This window comes from Athalia rosae, chromosome 1 (assembly GCF_917208135.1).
Source record: "Athalia rosae chromosome 1, iyAthRosa1.1, whole genome shotgun sequence".
Lineage (NCBI taxonomy): Eukaryota > Metazoa > Arthropoda > Insecta > Hymenoptera > Athaliidae > Athalia > Athalia rosae.
This window is the reverse complement of record NC_064026.1, coordinates 28818746-28832685: the sequence shown is the minus strand read 5'-3', so window position 1 is coordinate 28832685 and position 13940 is coordinate 28818746. Positions and strand designations below refer to the sequence as shown.

General features: G+C 41.9%; 2 protein-coding genes and 1 long non-coding RNA gene across 4 annotated transcripts; 1 reads left to right on the top strand and 2 right to left on the bottom strand.

Annotated features, from left to right (window-relative positions):
• Nucleotides 1-82: 82 nt before the first annotated feature.
• On the bottom strand, nucleotides 83-9104 carry LOC105683664 (homeobox protein vex1). The gene is made up of 5 exons (XM_012396419.2): nucleotides 8451-9104; nucleotides 8114-8248; nucleotides 3236-3477; nucleotides 586-722; nucleotides 83-435 (listed from the first exon to the last, which is right to left on the bottom strand). The coding sequence occupies exons 1-5, from the start codon at nucleotides 8659-8661 to the stop codon at nucleotides 192-194; spliced, it is 969 nt and encodes a 322-aa protein (XP_012251842.2). The 5' UTR covers nucleotides 8662-9104; the 3' UTR covers nucleotides 83-191.
• Nucleotides 9105-10380: 1276 nt separating this feature from the next.
• On the bottom strand, nucleotides 10381-13895 carry LOC105683780 (UBX domain-containing protein 4). Of its 2 annotated transcripts, none has more exons than XM_012396662.3 (7): nucleotides 13665-13895; nucleotides 13230-13364; nucleotides 12715-13145; nucleotides 12331-12603; nucleotides 11938-12252; nucleotides 11624-11844; nucleotides 10381-11518 (listed from the first exon to the last, which is right to left on the bottom strand). In XM_012396662.3, exons 1-7 carry the CDS (start codon nucleotides 13744-13746, stop codon nucleotides 11380-11382), a joined length of 1596 nt encoding a protein of 531 aa, XP_012252085.2. In that variant the 5' UTR covers nucleotides 13747-13895; the 3' UTR covers nucleotides 10381-11379. The 2 variants fall into 2 exon arrangements, with proteins under 2 accessions (XP_012252085.2, XP_012252086.2); XM_012396663.3 differs by having other exon boundaries at nucleotides 11938-12249.
• On the top strand, nucleotides 12132-12897 carry LOC125499700. Its single transcript, XR_007276664.1, has 2 exons — nucleotides 12132-12318; nucleotides 12649-12897. It is a non-coding gene; the product is annotated as an uncharacterized LOC125499700 (long non-coding RNA).
• Nucleotides 13896-13940: the final 45 nt, after the last annotated feature.

Below are 13940 nucleotides of genomic sequence, written 5' to 3'. Positions count from 1 at the left end.
CGTTACATTATGTGCGAAACTCTTATGAGATTCGAATACCGGATCTGCATCACGAATTTTAAATACGAATTCTTCCAAGTGGAACGATGTCTTCGGGAATCTGCATTGGAAAATGTAGATTCGATTACAAAAATGATGAATGATGATAATCACATCCCATTATCGTCACTGCCGCAATTTCCTTGTTTCCTTCAAGATTCCTCATTACGATGGGGAGTGTGTACAAGTCTGTAGTCTAATCTCTGACTCCCGTGATGCGAGGAGTGCGGTGAAGGCATACCCTGAAATATGGCGGCGTGTTGACCAGGTGGAAGATTACTTGGCAGTGCTTGAACGGCTGGCATCGCTGGAGGCATTGCCATCGGCGTCAGATGCGACAAGGACGGTAACAACGGGGACCCGGGATGTGGTTGTTGTCCAGGGTAATTAAAAAACCTGCGATACCAAAATTGACCGAAATAAATCCGATGCCCTGACGGTAAGTAAGTAATGATTCCCTAGTAACTTCTCCCGGTTATCTGACAAAAGTATCGATTCCGCGCGTTCAAGTAGAATGTAAAAACGTTATCAGTTCGAGACAATTACCATAGACGATCGCCGACAAATATTGGTCTTGGCGCTGGAATTCCTAAGCTGGAGTAGTACTGTTGTGCGAATAATTCCACGTCGTTCGTGTATTTTCTTTTCCATTTCGTTCGACGATTTTGAAACCAAATTTTAATCTGAAACCAAAAGATGTAGCATTTTAAGATATCTGATGTCTTCCCGCAATAGCTTTCCGTTCTTTCCCCACAATTTTCCTTGTAAAATGTACACAAACGCGTTACTAAGTTTCGGAAAGGGATGGTGTGCGGTTTCAGTTGACACTTTACGCGTGTTTCGAAGCACTATATTATCAGCCCGTGACATTTCGTGGCTTTATACCCTAGACGCATGGTATACGTTATGCTGCATACAGCAGCTATTGAAATGTAACTACCTAAAAATAGTTTACACCATAGAATGCATTACCCGAGAATCCCTCGAGCGGATATTGAATAACGAAAAATAAAGAGAAAAAATAATCCATCTATTTTCGGGCGTGTGCAAATCGATTCCTCGGAAATTCGTATATTCGGGAATCGGTAGAAGAAATCTCGGGATAAAATTCCTTTATCCGGTTTCCCGGCTCATAATTTCGCAATAAGACCGCATCGATTTTGGAAAACATCTAATTCGAATTTTTCACCCTCATTCGGATGCCCGGTAATTTCGGCGAAAGATTTTCTGGCAACGCCACGTAATCTATCAACTAATTACCCGCCACTCCAAAGCGATTATCTTATGGTAATAACAAACGTCATGCCTCGTAAGGCGTCGTGACAGGGTCTGCGGGTCTCAGAAGTAGGCTTAAAATGTAAGGACCGAAAAGAGCGTCTCTTTGAGGTTGAAGAGCCTGGGGACGAAATCATTTGAATCCGAGAGTCTTTTACGCTTGTAGAACAGCGCGGGGGAGACGTATAGCCAGGCATAACTGTCACAATATTTCTCGGTCTTAACGAGCCGTGGTAGTTAGGTATATAAGAAGCGGCCGAAAGCTGCGCTACTGTACAGCATCCTCGATCCCCTTCTTTCCGTATTTTCCGTCTGCAGAGATGGTCTTCCGTTCGGATACTTCGACTCGCTGCGACGCCGCAGCGTAAGACTATCCGCACGGTTGCACTCGAACCAAGAAGCTGGTGAAGACAGGCGTCGATTTTTTAATTAGGATATATTGCATCGCGTTTATTTTCACCCTCCATTCCTAATTCCTTGCGGCCTATGGTACAATGTTACGAGTAACTCTATACCAGAGTTAGCTACGGCCGAGGGTGTAAAGCTTATATGGTTAAACAAAGTCGAGCCGCGCGCTTGTAAGTTTCACACACCGGATCGCATAATCCGACACAAAAAAATGTGTGACTACTTCTCGAATGAAGGATATGCAAACGCGCACCCGGATATGTTTCTAGAGTTTCTTCGGTTTCTCATTCAACTCCTCGTTTCTGAGTATACTTCTATGCGCGTTGCTTTCAATTCTCGATTTCTTTATGCGATTCTATATAGCGTCGTCGCACGTCCGTCAAGTTTAATTTTATATTCGCGTGTGTCTGATATTTTGCGTAAATCAGAAGGAAAAGTAGCTGATATTCATCATGGGGATGAAAGCGTTACTCTCTTCCAGGCTGGAGAGGTACAGAAGGATAACATTAAGACTTTCGTACGATATACGTCGAAATTCCGTAGATTCCGAGGGAGAAAAACCTCGGAGGGTGGAGAGGTGCTAATTGGGCTAATAGGAGATTTCTATACGAGTTCTATAATTCTCTCCGAGCTTACGCTCTACCCTCGTACACCCCTAAATGTGGCGCCAGAATCCCGTTCGCTGGCGTCTTCCGTGTACACCGAACACGTGTGTCAAAGGACGCCCCATAATTCAATTCTAGTTTAACCCGGGTTCGACCCGGGGCGCCAGTAAAACCCGGATATACCAAAACCTATTTCAGGTGCTCAAAGTCTGCGACTGCGGAAGTCTGACGCGTCAAATACGATTAACGGATTCGCTGCCAGTATTTTGATTTCCGATGCTCGTTATAAGCGGCGCGAATTCGTACGTAATGATTCGGTACGTCTCAACTGCAAAACCGCGGTTCCTCGGTCTAAATACTCCGAGATTCGTATACTGATCATCTCATCGCATTTCCGATTATTGTATCAATGTCAGCTCACGGTACTGCCGTAGGGATTTCACACTGGCGCCTAGCTTCCGAATTCCATAGCTAAGGGTGCGCGCTTGGTATTTAAAATTTATTGGGGCAGCTCAGCAGCTTTTCCGAAATTCGGGAGGGTCTGAATTCTGAAAGAATTATCACTGAGTCACGTGTTGGCGCGACGCCTTCCTACGGAAAAGACCCCATACTATACGCATAACGAATCCTTATCAAGGATCACCCAAGGAATTGATCTCGGAAAAGACAGCAACGTTATTTCGCATCCGATCGTCATAGCTTCGCGGTAAAAATTCTGCAAGTTTTTCGCGTCGTCATGTTTTCCGTTCGCCGTTTGACGTATGAAAATAAATATAAATCAGCTCACGCAGAGTAAACAGTGAACCGGTTCACGTACTGCCAGCTGTGACGAACATCGTTTGAAAATTCTTGCAACTGCGGGCGCGGTAATAATTTTTAACAAGTACGATCGGTGCGTAACGCCTCACCTGAGTTTCGGTGAGTTTGAGGCTCTTGCTGAGCTGCAATCTCTTAGCCACGCTCAAGTACTTGTTCCTCTCAAACTCCGCCTCCAGCGACTTGATCTGGGCGGCTGTAAATGCGGTGCGCGGTCTTTTTTTCCGATCTTCGTCGCTCGTCCCACACCCGCTTCCAGGTCGAGTAAGGGGATTTTCATCCCCGCCAACGCTGCCGGAGGACAAGTTTGTTCCACTGCTGCTTGTACACGCCTCTGAAATAAAGTACACACGGCCGTCAAATGATGAAATAATTTTTCATCTCGTCATCAGATTTTCTCCCGATAACGCGTCTTCGCCAAGGTGCTCACTATTTCATCGGTATAATTGCAGCCGTTTAGGTGAAAACGGCTTTCGATTATCTTCGAATATGTATAAACTGTATATTATTTGTATACATATATCCCATTTTTACACGGTGTTGGAACTGACGTAAAATGAAAAAGGTCGCGTAGGTTTTTTCCCGTCGGAGCAACCGCCTGCGGTGTAGCTTGGTTTATAAGTGTCTGGGATCATCTTCTAATTATCTGGCCATTCGTCAGACGAGGGAGGACGGGCCGCGACGCAATGACAAATGTCTCACGAGGGCACGCACGTTGAGCTAAAGCTGCTACAGCGATGTGTATATAGAAGTAAAATGTTTAGAGGTGCACATCGGAATAAAGTCAGGATATATTTATACCCTCTCAACGCTGGAAGAGAGCACCGCGCGGACTCGAAACCTAGAAGATTCAAAGGTTCTATCTGGAGGATATAAAATGGCGCATTACGCGCGGTCTCGTACTGCAGTTTTACGGAGAGGCGAATTCGAAAACGTTAAATTTGATCCAAAAACGCGAACCTACCGTCTCCTGTTTATAATTGGGCTACAAATTAACCTGCTCTACGGCGTCGCTATGCGGCAAGAGAAAAGGAATAATTTTAATTGGGAATTCCTCAGCGGTAAGATTCACGACTGTGAAAACATCCAAGATCAGAATAATCGTACTCGAATACTCGAAGTATGCGCTCTCAAATTCCTTCCGACACGTTCGCGTCGCATTATAAAATCGTATCATACGTCGGATAATAATTCGAATATATTTATATCGTGACGCTGCTCCGTCTTAAAATTTCCCAATTTCCCCTCAATCATACTGCAGGGAAGAAAAACAGGTCCAATTCGAAAATCATTTCGTTCAAAGTCATGTATGGAATTTTACTCAATATTACATGCTTAATTCGCCCTGATAATTTTCGTTCGATTCACTTTGAAATTCGTTCGAATGAAAGAGAAAAAAAAAAAAAAAAAAATGGCTTCGCCACATCAGCTGCTGGTCATCGCTCGGTGCGAAGACTAATTTCCGTCGATGATCCCGCAACAAATAATTTTTCTCTCTTTGCGATCGTGGATCCGTCGACGTAACGCAGTCGTGACAAAGAAAAAAAAAATCTATGGAAATAAAAAAACCGAATACAAAATTAGAAAATTGACTCTAATCTCGACTAAATCACACGGTGATATACAACTTGTGTACAGATAACGTGACAGTCTGAGAACGCGTTTCAAATGGCCAAGTATCGCACGTATACCGCGGTATACCGGCCAGTTTTGTAAAGATTTCAGGTGACGTTCGGCCACGCCCTGCAGGCAGTAAATATCTTTGAAAACTATTCGTAGCCCCGCGAAATGGGAGCTTTAAGATGCCCCCGAAGCAGGGGCATCGCTTGCGGAGATTCGAATAGCGGCTCGCTGAGATTAACGAACGAGATGGAAGGATATACCGTACAGATCGGTATACATATACACTAGCGGGAACAGGAACTTCGCCGGAGCGTTTACCGGCTACTAATTGTCAGATCGCGACGTAATTGTTGGCCGTCTCGCCTTTTTCTGCACCGAGCGCGCGGTCCTCTCGAAACGAGCGGGCTAAATTCGTCCACCCGTCCTATCCCTGCAGCAGCACGCTTCTTGTTATAAGTAGTTCTTATTCTGCCATGCCGTGCATGTCTTACCTATATATGACATACCCCCGATGCTCGTACGAGTAAACGCGCGTATACGTATACGTATATGTAAAATTCACGTGCGTGGATAATACGAGTGTGTATAGGTATATTTACGTGGAGAAAAGCTACCGATCGGAGCGTTGCTGCAACCGCGGCGACGCGCGATATATACTCAACTCGACGACATAAAGACACGAGTGAAGCGAAGCTTTGCTGTGACTTGCGGGAGTACTAAACGTCCAAACACACTCCTCGACGGATCGCCTAACTAATTACGAGCCTCGACCGCGGCGAAAGCTATTTGCCGTCAAATCGATTCGGAAAAGCTCCGTCGAAATATTGAAATCACTCGCGGCACAGGGTCATCGAGAGATATCCCGACGGCGATGCGATTCGGGTAACACGATTTATCGGTGATAATTAATTCGCGTCCAGTTTTAGAATTTCTTCTAATCGAATCGATTGCTCGATATCCGCAACCCGCCCGATTTCGTTGACGGTTGACGTAGGTTTGGCTCTTGAATTCCGACTAATACGACGACTCGATTAACATATATTATGCACGAGACTGTCGAGCACCTGTGTAATTAATTAGGCGTTGACCGAAAGTCGAGAATGGATTATTTATTCGTTGAACTTAATTTTATCTTGTTCGCGATGAATCATAAATGCTCACCAAGCTATACCTACGTTGTCGCGGACATTTTTTTCACTCCCCGTATCGTACGGGATGAAATTAATTTTCTCATTTTTTCGAATCTGTTCGTTGATTGCGCGACCGCGCGTGAATTCCGAAAGTTGACACGACTGTAATCTACGATCAGCGAGAGTTAGAAAAATGCGTTACACGTTCACATATCGAGTAAACGCATATAAATGCATTTTTCATCCCCCGAAAACACGATGATATACGTATATACCCGATATGCCTTCAACGTTATTTTATCTTCGAGTGAATTCAACGTCCCTCGGTGAGAATTTCTCTCAGCTCGCTGGCAGACCGGAAGAAGGAGAAAATAGAGGAAAGACGATGTGTCACGTTAACGCGGTTCCGAATCGGTTACTTTCTAACTTGCAGCGAGCGAACAAAGCTAGGAGGACGGCTCAAAGGGTAACCGAAAGGAAGTTGGAGACCTTGCGAAGGAAAGTGCAAGAAAAAAGCTGTACTCGTATACGTCTACCGCACAGAAAATCGACAACGAGTCGAGAGCGTGCGAGCTTGCAATGCGCTCTCGCGGTGCAGGAGAACCGCGCGATGTACGTACGTTTGCCGCAGGAATAGAATACCACGCCTCCTAGTTTACCTAATTGCTGCGAGCGACGCTGAACTTGTCTCCTAATTATTCAGTGATGAATGAGACGTACGTTCTTCGGGTTAAAGAAACACCCGGGAAAACACTCCGATAAGACACGCTAATTTTACTCGCACCGTATCACGCCCCATTTCGCCTATACACATCCGTAAAATACAAGCTCTTCGCTGGCTGGTTTATTAATTTATTGGTTTTCCACCTGCGGAGAATCTAATCTCACATCTTTTCCATAGCATTTCTATGCAGCGTAATGGGACTAGAATTTTATAGATTACATACGAAAATCTGCAGATTTTACACATCGAAATCATCCACCCCGCGGTGCGACACGGTTAAGAATAATGTTCAGGAGCGAATTAATTCGACAAACGAACACAACGGCCGAGTAGACGAGCGACTTTCATCTTTGATTCTTTGAATTTTTTCGGGCCGCTACGCAGCGTATACACAGCTAAATCTCTTTGAATTTCTTTGGAGACAAGTTGTTGCCGTCCTGCCCGCGACTCTGGAAGATTTACGCTGAGACGTCTAGGGATGCAGGCTTTGTAGTCGGACTCGGTGTCTCCCCTGCTCGCATACATGTATACGCGTATATATCTCGCAATTTGTGTCTCTGGAGCTGAGAATCACATTGTATGTAATAATTCACGTCTGGAAAGTCGTGAATCGGGAATCCCCACAAATCACATAATTATGTGTACGTCGAATAATCAGAGCTACTAAAAATCGGAAGATTCTACCCGAAGACAATTGAATTCTATGTGTATTATTAGACATTTATTGTCAGATGTATCGTTAATTTTTGGTTTATTTGGACGATATCGTATGAACGACAGAAAGACAAATTCCATTTGACAACGGGGGAGAACCTGACGATAAAGGATAACAAGAGCATTAAAATATGGAACACAAAGCGGGCGGGAACGACACTGGGCGTCGCACCACCACCGGAAGTCATGGATCAAACTCCAGCCGCTGCAGCACGAGTATAATATAAACGCGTCTCGCGGATAATTGGCGTATGCGATTTGACAAACCTACTGAAATTCGAACAAGATGATCGTATGCCTGAATTTTGCATTTATTTGTTCCACCCTGACGACGATCGTTTGCCGTAATATAAATAACAATTACAAAATTAGGTCTTCGAGGCAGAGCAAATAGTGAAATCGTCCGTCTGTACACCTTTCGCGTTGTATAAGTATGTTATAAATTTTCAATGTGTCTTTTCAAGTGCCAACAGATCTCATAAAAACGATCGTTAGAAATGATTCATTCGATCGGTCATATGATCCGACCAATTGGGAAGAAAGAAATTTGCTACGATTGATAAATCGTCCCTGTATACCATTAGGTTACTGATATACGCGCTGCGACGCGGTCGAGATATTATTTATTGAAAGTGAAGCTGTCTGAATAATTCGCCGACGCCATTTTCGGAGCACCGAAACAATCCGCATTTCAATCACGAGTCAATTGCTGCTGAAAAGAAAACAAATTACCGCAGCGATTATAGATGGGGTTGAATAATTTCAACCCCCGGCCTTACCGTAGCTTATCTCAGGCTCGGGTGAAGTTGAACAAACTATATCCACGTCCTCGAGATCGATTTGTTCCTCTTCCTCCGTAACCGACATTGAAGAATCCGGCACGTTTGTTGTCAACCCCGTTTCTTGTTCGTTAACTATCGATATAATTTTCTCAAATTAAACTCGGTAATAAAATGAAAATACTGCAGTGCAGGTGGCGAAAGATGAATAAAATTTGCACGGATCCCGTTATCCGCTTACTATATATCTTGGATATTGTACTATATTATGCGCTATGTCATCTGCCATGCCACCCTAAAAAACCTGTACCTATATACATGAGGTGAAGAAACTTACACTCTGGCCGAGTAATATTAGTTTGCGTCCGAAAAATATCCCTTGTATTTTGATTCTGAGTTGAAGAATTGCCGTCGTCACCCTTCGAGGGTGCTAATAATCTGTCAATGCTAAATGCCGCTGCTCTCGCGCTACTCTCAACAGAATGAATCGACACTTTTGACGATGCGTTAGAAATCGGCGGCCGACGAGGAATCACACTGTCTGCCATTTTGGTGTCCGTTTATATCTGCACTTTGCACTTGACGAATCTTTATCCAATTACCATTTGTTGCACCCCTAATTATTCAATTCTATACAGCTGATTCAAATTGTACGCGCACTCTTCGATTACCAATCTCTGTAAGAGCAGACACTGATTAAAAAACAAAAGTTTAAATTTACACCGCGTGTGAGTTTAATGTATTTGCAGAGTTTAAAAATTTGGCGAACCGATTTTTGACCGCAGAATGAAAGAGTTAAATTTTTCAATTTCGTCGAATTATTTTTCGCGCACGTATAAATTTCCATCTGTATTTCACCATCGCATCGCGTGTACTTCTATAAATTAATCCGCTGTACGATCAATTGTGTCGATCGATCAATCGTCGAAACAGTTGCGACGTTCTGTACCGAATAAGAAGCGACTTGGTGCACATCTATTAGCACCTCTTGTTAACTGGATTAGTTAGAGAAGTCACTGTTAGAATAGCGGCGTCGAAACTTCTTTTTTTTTTACTTTCGTATTTGAATATTTCGTATTGCTTTTTTGGCGTCCCGACGCTCGAGGCGTCTCCAAAATCCCACGTGCACGTGACGTCGTTAATCCCGTAGCCAATCTCGATCTTCGAAGGGAGTGGCTTGGCTCACACGTGGTTCAGAGAATCTTAATGATCTCGTATCACGATGGTTCGACCACTAAACGGCAGTAACGAGGCAGCCACAAATTTATCGCCTCTGTCACAAGCCGCTCGTCCGTTCGGCCGTTGCTGTACCAGCTATACATCGCCGTATTATTCTTATTATTATCGTTTTCATACAAAAGTCTAACATAATTGTTGCCTGTCTTTGAGGTCGTTCTTGACGGCCATGGTAATTGGAAGATTGGAGCGGAAAAAGACTCAATTTTTAATCTTACTTTTCTCTTTTTTTATCTTACCTCATATTCTTTTTTCTCGTCATCGGCTCGCTCGCTTTTGTCACACCGTTTGATCTCAAAAACTTCCGGGGGATTATAAGGCAGAGATTTTTTACCGAACCGTATAATAGCGACCTGCTGCGGATGATTATCATTTTTTGTTAATTTTGCCTCACGTGATCATGTCCGCATCTTAAGAAAATCGTGTAAAGTCGCTGCAGTTTATACTTTATCCCGTAATCTCTTGTTTTATACGATGATACTTTTACCGACTCGAAAACGCTGTAAAAGAATAGAACAAAGATCCGTTTGATCTTCGGAATAAAACAAAAAAGTTTAGAAATTATGTAGACTGGTCTCTACCCAGCGATTTCCATATTTATATTAGTCACAAAATTTTCTGAGTGAAGAGGAAAAATTATAGTAACTAAATGAAAATTTTTATTTTCCGCACTAAACTTGCAAAATAGATAATGTTCTGGTATGGGTACGGGTTTTTATACACCGCGGAGCAATGGACACGCTAAACAAGGCTTTGCGAGATGAAATGCGACTCCGAAAATATGTTTACCTAAAAAACTATGAGATATGCTTCTGTTTCGTGACCAGCACGTGTCCGGTTGAATTGACTGATTTACGGTAGTCCGCTCAGCTCTCAGAATATGCACTTGCCTGGTCCGAACACCAATTATGCGTAAAATTATTAAACACTTGAAATATTCGATATCAAATTTCACTCGTTGCACCTGGAATGCATTAGTCCGGTGGATGTATTTGAAAGAGGAGGAAAGAGAGAGAAATTGGCTCGGAAAATGGACTCCAGCTATTCATTTTATTTTTTTCTTGCGCTGCTGCAGTGTTGAGAAAATAGAGAATTGGCTGTTTTTTGCGTACATCGATGTACATATATATTTATTCGTAATTATCATTTTGTTTTCATTATCTTTTTTTACCGAACTCTAAATAATGGTACAAAATTTTTCAATGTTGCCGACTATGTGTGTATATTCAACCGAACTGAAGTCTGGAAATTAGGTGAGAATAATTAATGCTTGATATTAGATATTTAAGTAATGATCAAAGTGCCTACTCCTACTCGAATGAACGGTTATACATGGGGTGAAACCGATTTACTCAATGTCGATAGTACGAATCACATTTTGAATGCAGATTAACGATGAATTCTATTTTCCTTCACCTAGAGAACATAGTGTACATTTAATGTACGTATTACACACATCCATGGTATTTTAAGGTATTCGTGTTTTTTTTTTTTTTTTTAATTTATGTGTCTTTCAAGAACTGGCATTGCTTCATAAACAAGAGAGATGTTTTCATTCCATTGATACCTATATTTATTAACGATTAATTACTTCATTATTTAGTTAGTTGTTAGCAGTAGATAAGAGAAGCTCAATATTCGCCTATTTCAGTTGAATCATTTCCGTTCATTCTTTCAATCCAATCACCTCGTTAAAAAATATTCAGCGCTTTAGCGATAGTGAACCCACGTCTGTTTTATATATTATAAAGAATGAGAAAAAAATCCCGCTAACCACGCGATAATTATTTCGTCTAATATATATTGAATAGATAATAGGTATACGTATGCCGCTATATAGACATATATTATTTGTAACATCTGATGTAATAATATCGATAATAAAATTAACAACGTATGATAGTTTTTTTTTTCTTTTTCCCGCGTTTATAATCTAATGACTTGGACCTTTTTTCTCCTGTGTGTGTAATTAAACGATTCTACGCGAATGATAATTTTATTAGGACGAGTCTAGAATGACATTTTGAATCTCACATTTGCTGCGTGGAATTTCCATTCCAAGTATTATTCTCATCGCTATCCTGATCACCGCTTGAATTTAATCGATGGATGTTGCCCTGTGCCCTGATCGTTGTACTTCCCTGGCCGCCAAGATTTCGCCTTATTAATCTGGAACCGAATAACGAATTCGATTAAAATAAACCTATTTACTAATAATAAACGAACTCTGATCCCTAGTTATATTCTGGAAGCTTATATCGGCTCAGAACTCACCCAGGTGGCGGAGCGCTGGTTTGTGCTGATGGTGAAATTGGTCCATCCGTGCTGCTCGTGGTTGAGCTGGAATTTTGATGTACCGTAGGACGTGGAGGTATCCCAGTGAAATATGCCCTTATGTAGCCAAAGGCTGAAGCTATTGATGCAAAAATAGCCCACATAAAACGAGACAAATATCCATCATCCTGGGCTGATGTTACAACAGCCGTGTTGTTGGACTAGAACAAAACCGGATTCATGTAAACAGCTGTGCATTGTAATAGTGCGGTAGGTAGACCCGTCTTCAATATTAATTTCACGACTTGACGTACATTTCTGACTGGCAATATCAAAATCACCGCACTGGGGACCAATTCCAGTTCAACCAATGTTTTGCCATCATCTGCAGCTGTTAATTCTCTTCTAGGGAATGACGTAGATAAGGCAAATTGACGGAAAGGTAATTCAATGTTATCGACGATGTAAGCACGGAGAGCTCCAAGTGTAATTGTAGATTCAAATTGTCCCATGTGAGGAGTGCCACTAGGTAATCGGAATTGAATTCGGACGATACCGGAATCATTTGCTGTTGGTGTACGTGGTTTTGGCTGTTCTTGGACTGGACTTGGTTGCGACGATTGTTGCTGCTGGTACAGAAAATAGGATCATCAGAAAAAAGTAAATGATTCGAATTTACTAATACAGAATACAAGGTAACTACAAACCTGACGATTGAGTTCTCTCTGTTTCCTTTCTATTTTGTCTTGTGCTATTTGCTGCCTTACTCTTTCTTTGGCAGCAGCTTCAGCCGCTTTTTCACGCTGTCTTTCCTCATAAGCCTGTTTTATTTCTAAGTCCTGCTGTTTCTGTTTTAACTTCAGTAATTCCTGACCAGTTTTCCTCCTTTCGATCTCACTTTCCCGTGCTTTCCTCGCCTCTTCCTCTTCCCGCTGCTGCTTCTTCAACTCAATCAACTGTCGTGCTCGCTCTAACTTTTCCTAAAAGAAGATCAAACATTTACTGACTTACATATAATGATACAGGTGCTCAGGAAAATCAACAAACAACTGGTTCCACATCACAAGAAGAGATTACAAGCTCGAATTTACCTCAGCTGTTAACTCTGGAATCTCTGAAACACTACTGCTCTGAGATGGAGTATCCAATTTTTTCAGGGGTTTTGTTTCAGGCGTAGGGACAGCTGGACTTGGTTTCGCAGTTACTGAATCAGTTGTCTCACTATCTTGGTGTTGTTTTGAAGTTGTAGGTAATGGAGCCATGCTAGCCTCTGACTTTGCAGTGTCTAAATTAGTTGTACTAATTTCAGCCTCACTTGGTTTTGCAGAAATAGTTAGTGATGCTACGTTCTGTTCAGCCTGAATCAAAGATGTAGAAGAATCCTTTTGGGCTGGCTCGACTTTTTTTAGGATTGTATCAATTTTTGTCATGAGATCTGCAATACTTGTCTCTCCAGCAATAACTTCTATGGGTGCTCCATTTTGGCCAATAAAAAATAACGACGGAACAGGCACCAATTTATCTGACCATGAAAGTTGAGGTAAACATTTTAAACCAAGTAGTAATGTTGGGTACATCTATGAAATACCATGAGAAAAAAGGATACAGATTTGTGCAAAGAATCCGTAAGACTCTGAGCCTCCCTCTAGTTTGATAGCTACAAATTCATCACGCTCCAGTCGTGATGAAATTTCTCCACTGTCAACAACTTTGGCAATTTCCACTGACGCATCATCCTTTCCTGTACACAAATTGCACCATTTCAAATTGCATTTTGAGTTGAGCGATTTAAATATACTGGATAAATTTTTTCGAATATGAACGTACAAAAGTAAGAATGATTAGGCATAAAAATTATGCATTGCAGTGAAAATACTGACACAAAAACAGTAGAGTGGTACTTGTCACTGAAAAATTTAGTGAGAAGTTTGGTAAAGACATAAGTGTTGATCGATTTATGAAAGATAGTTGTTAACGTTTTAGCGAAAATATGAAAGTCTTAAAGGTCAGTAAAGACATAACCCTGATTAAAAATACTAACCCTCGACAAACACAACAAAAATTGCCTTCCTGGATTTAGAAGCTGCAACCGCCTCATTTATACCACCCTGAAACCACTTCATTTCCGTAATTTAGTTGTTACTGATCAATTATTTCCTTATTTGTACGATAATCTCCACTGAATGATGCGATGTCAAAAATGGACTGATTTCACAGAAAATTTAATACTCAACAGTTGACGAGGTTCATGAAGTTAGAACCCGAGTTGAGCTGTCTCGACGCTCGATCGGTTCGATTGCGCCAGTTTCGAGGTTCA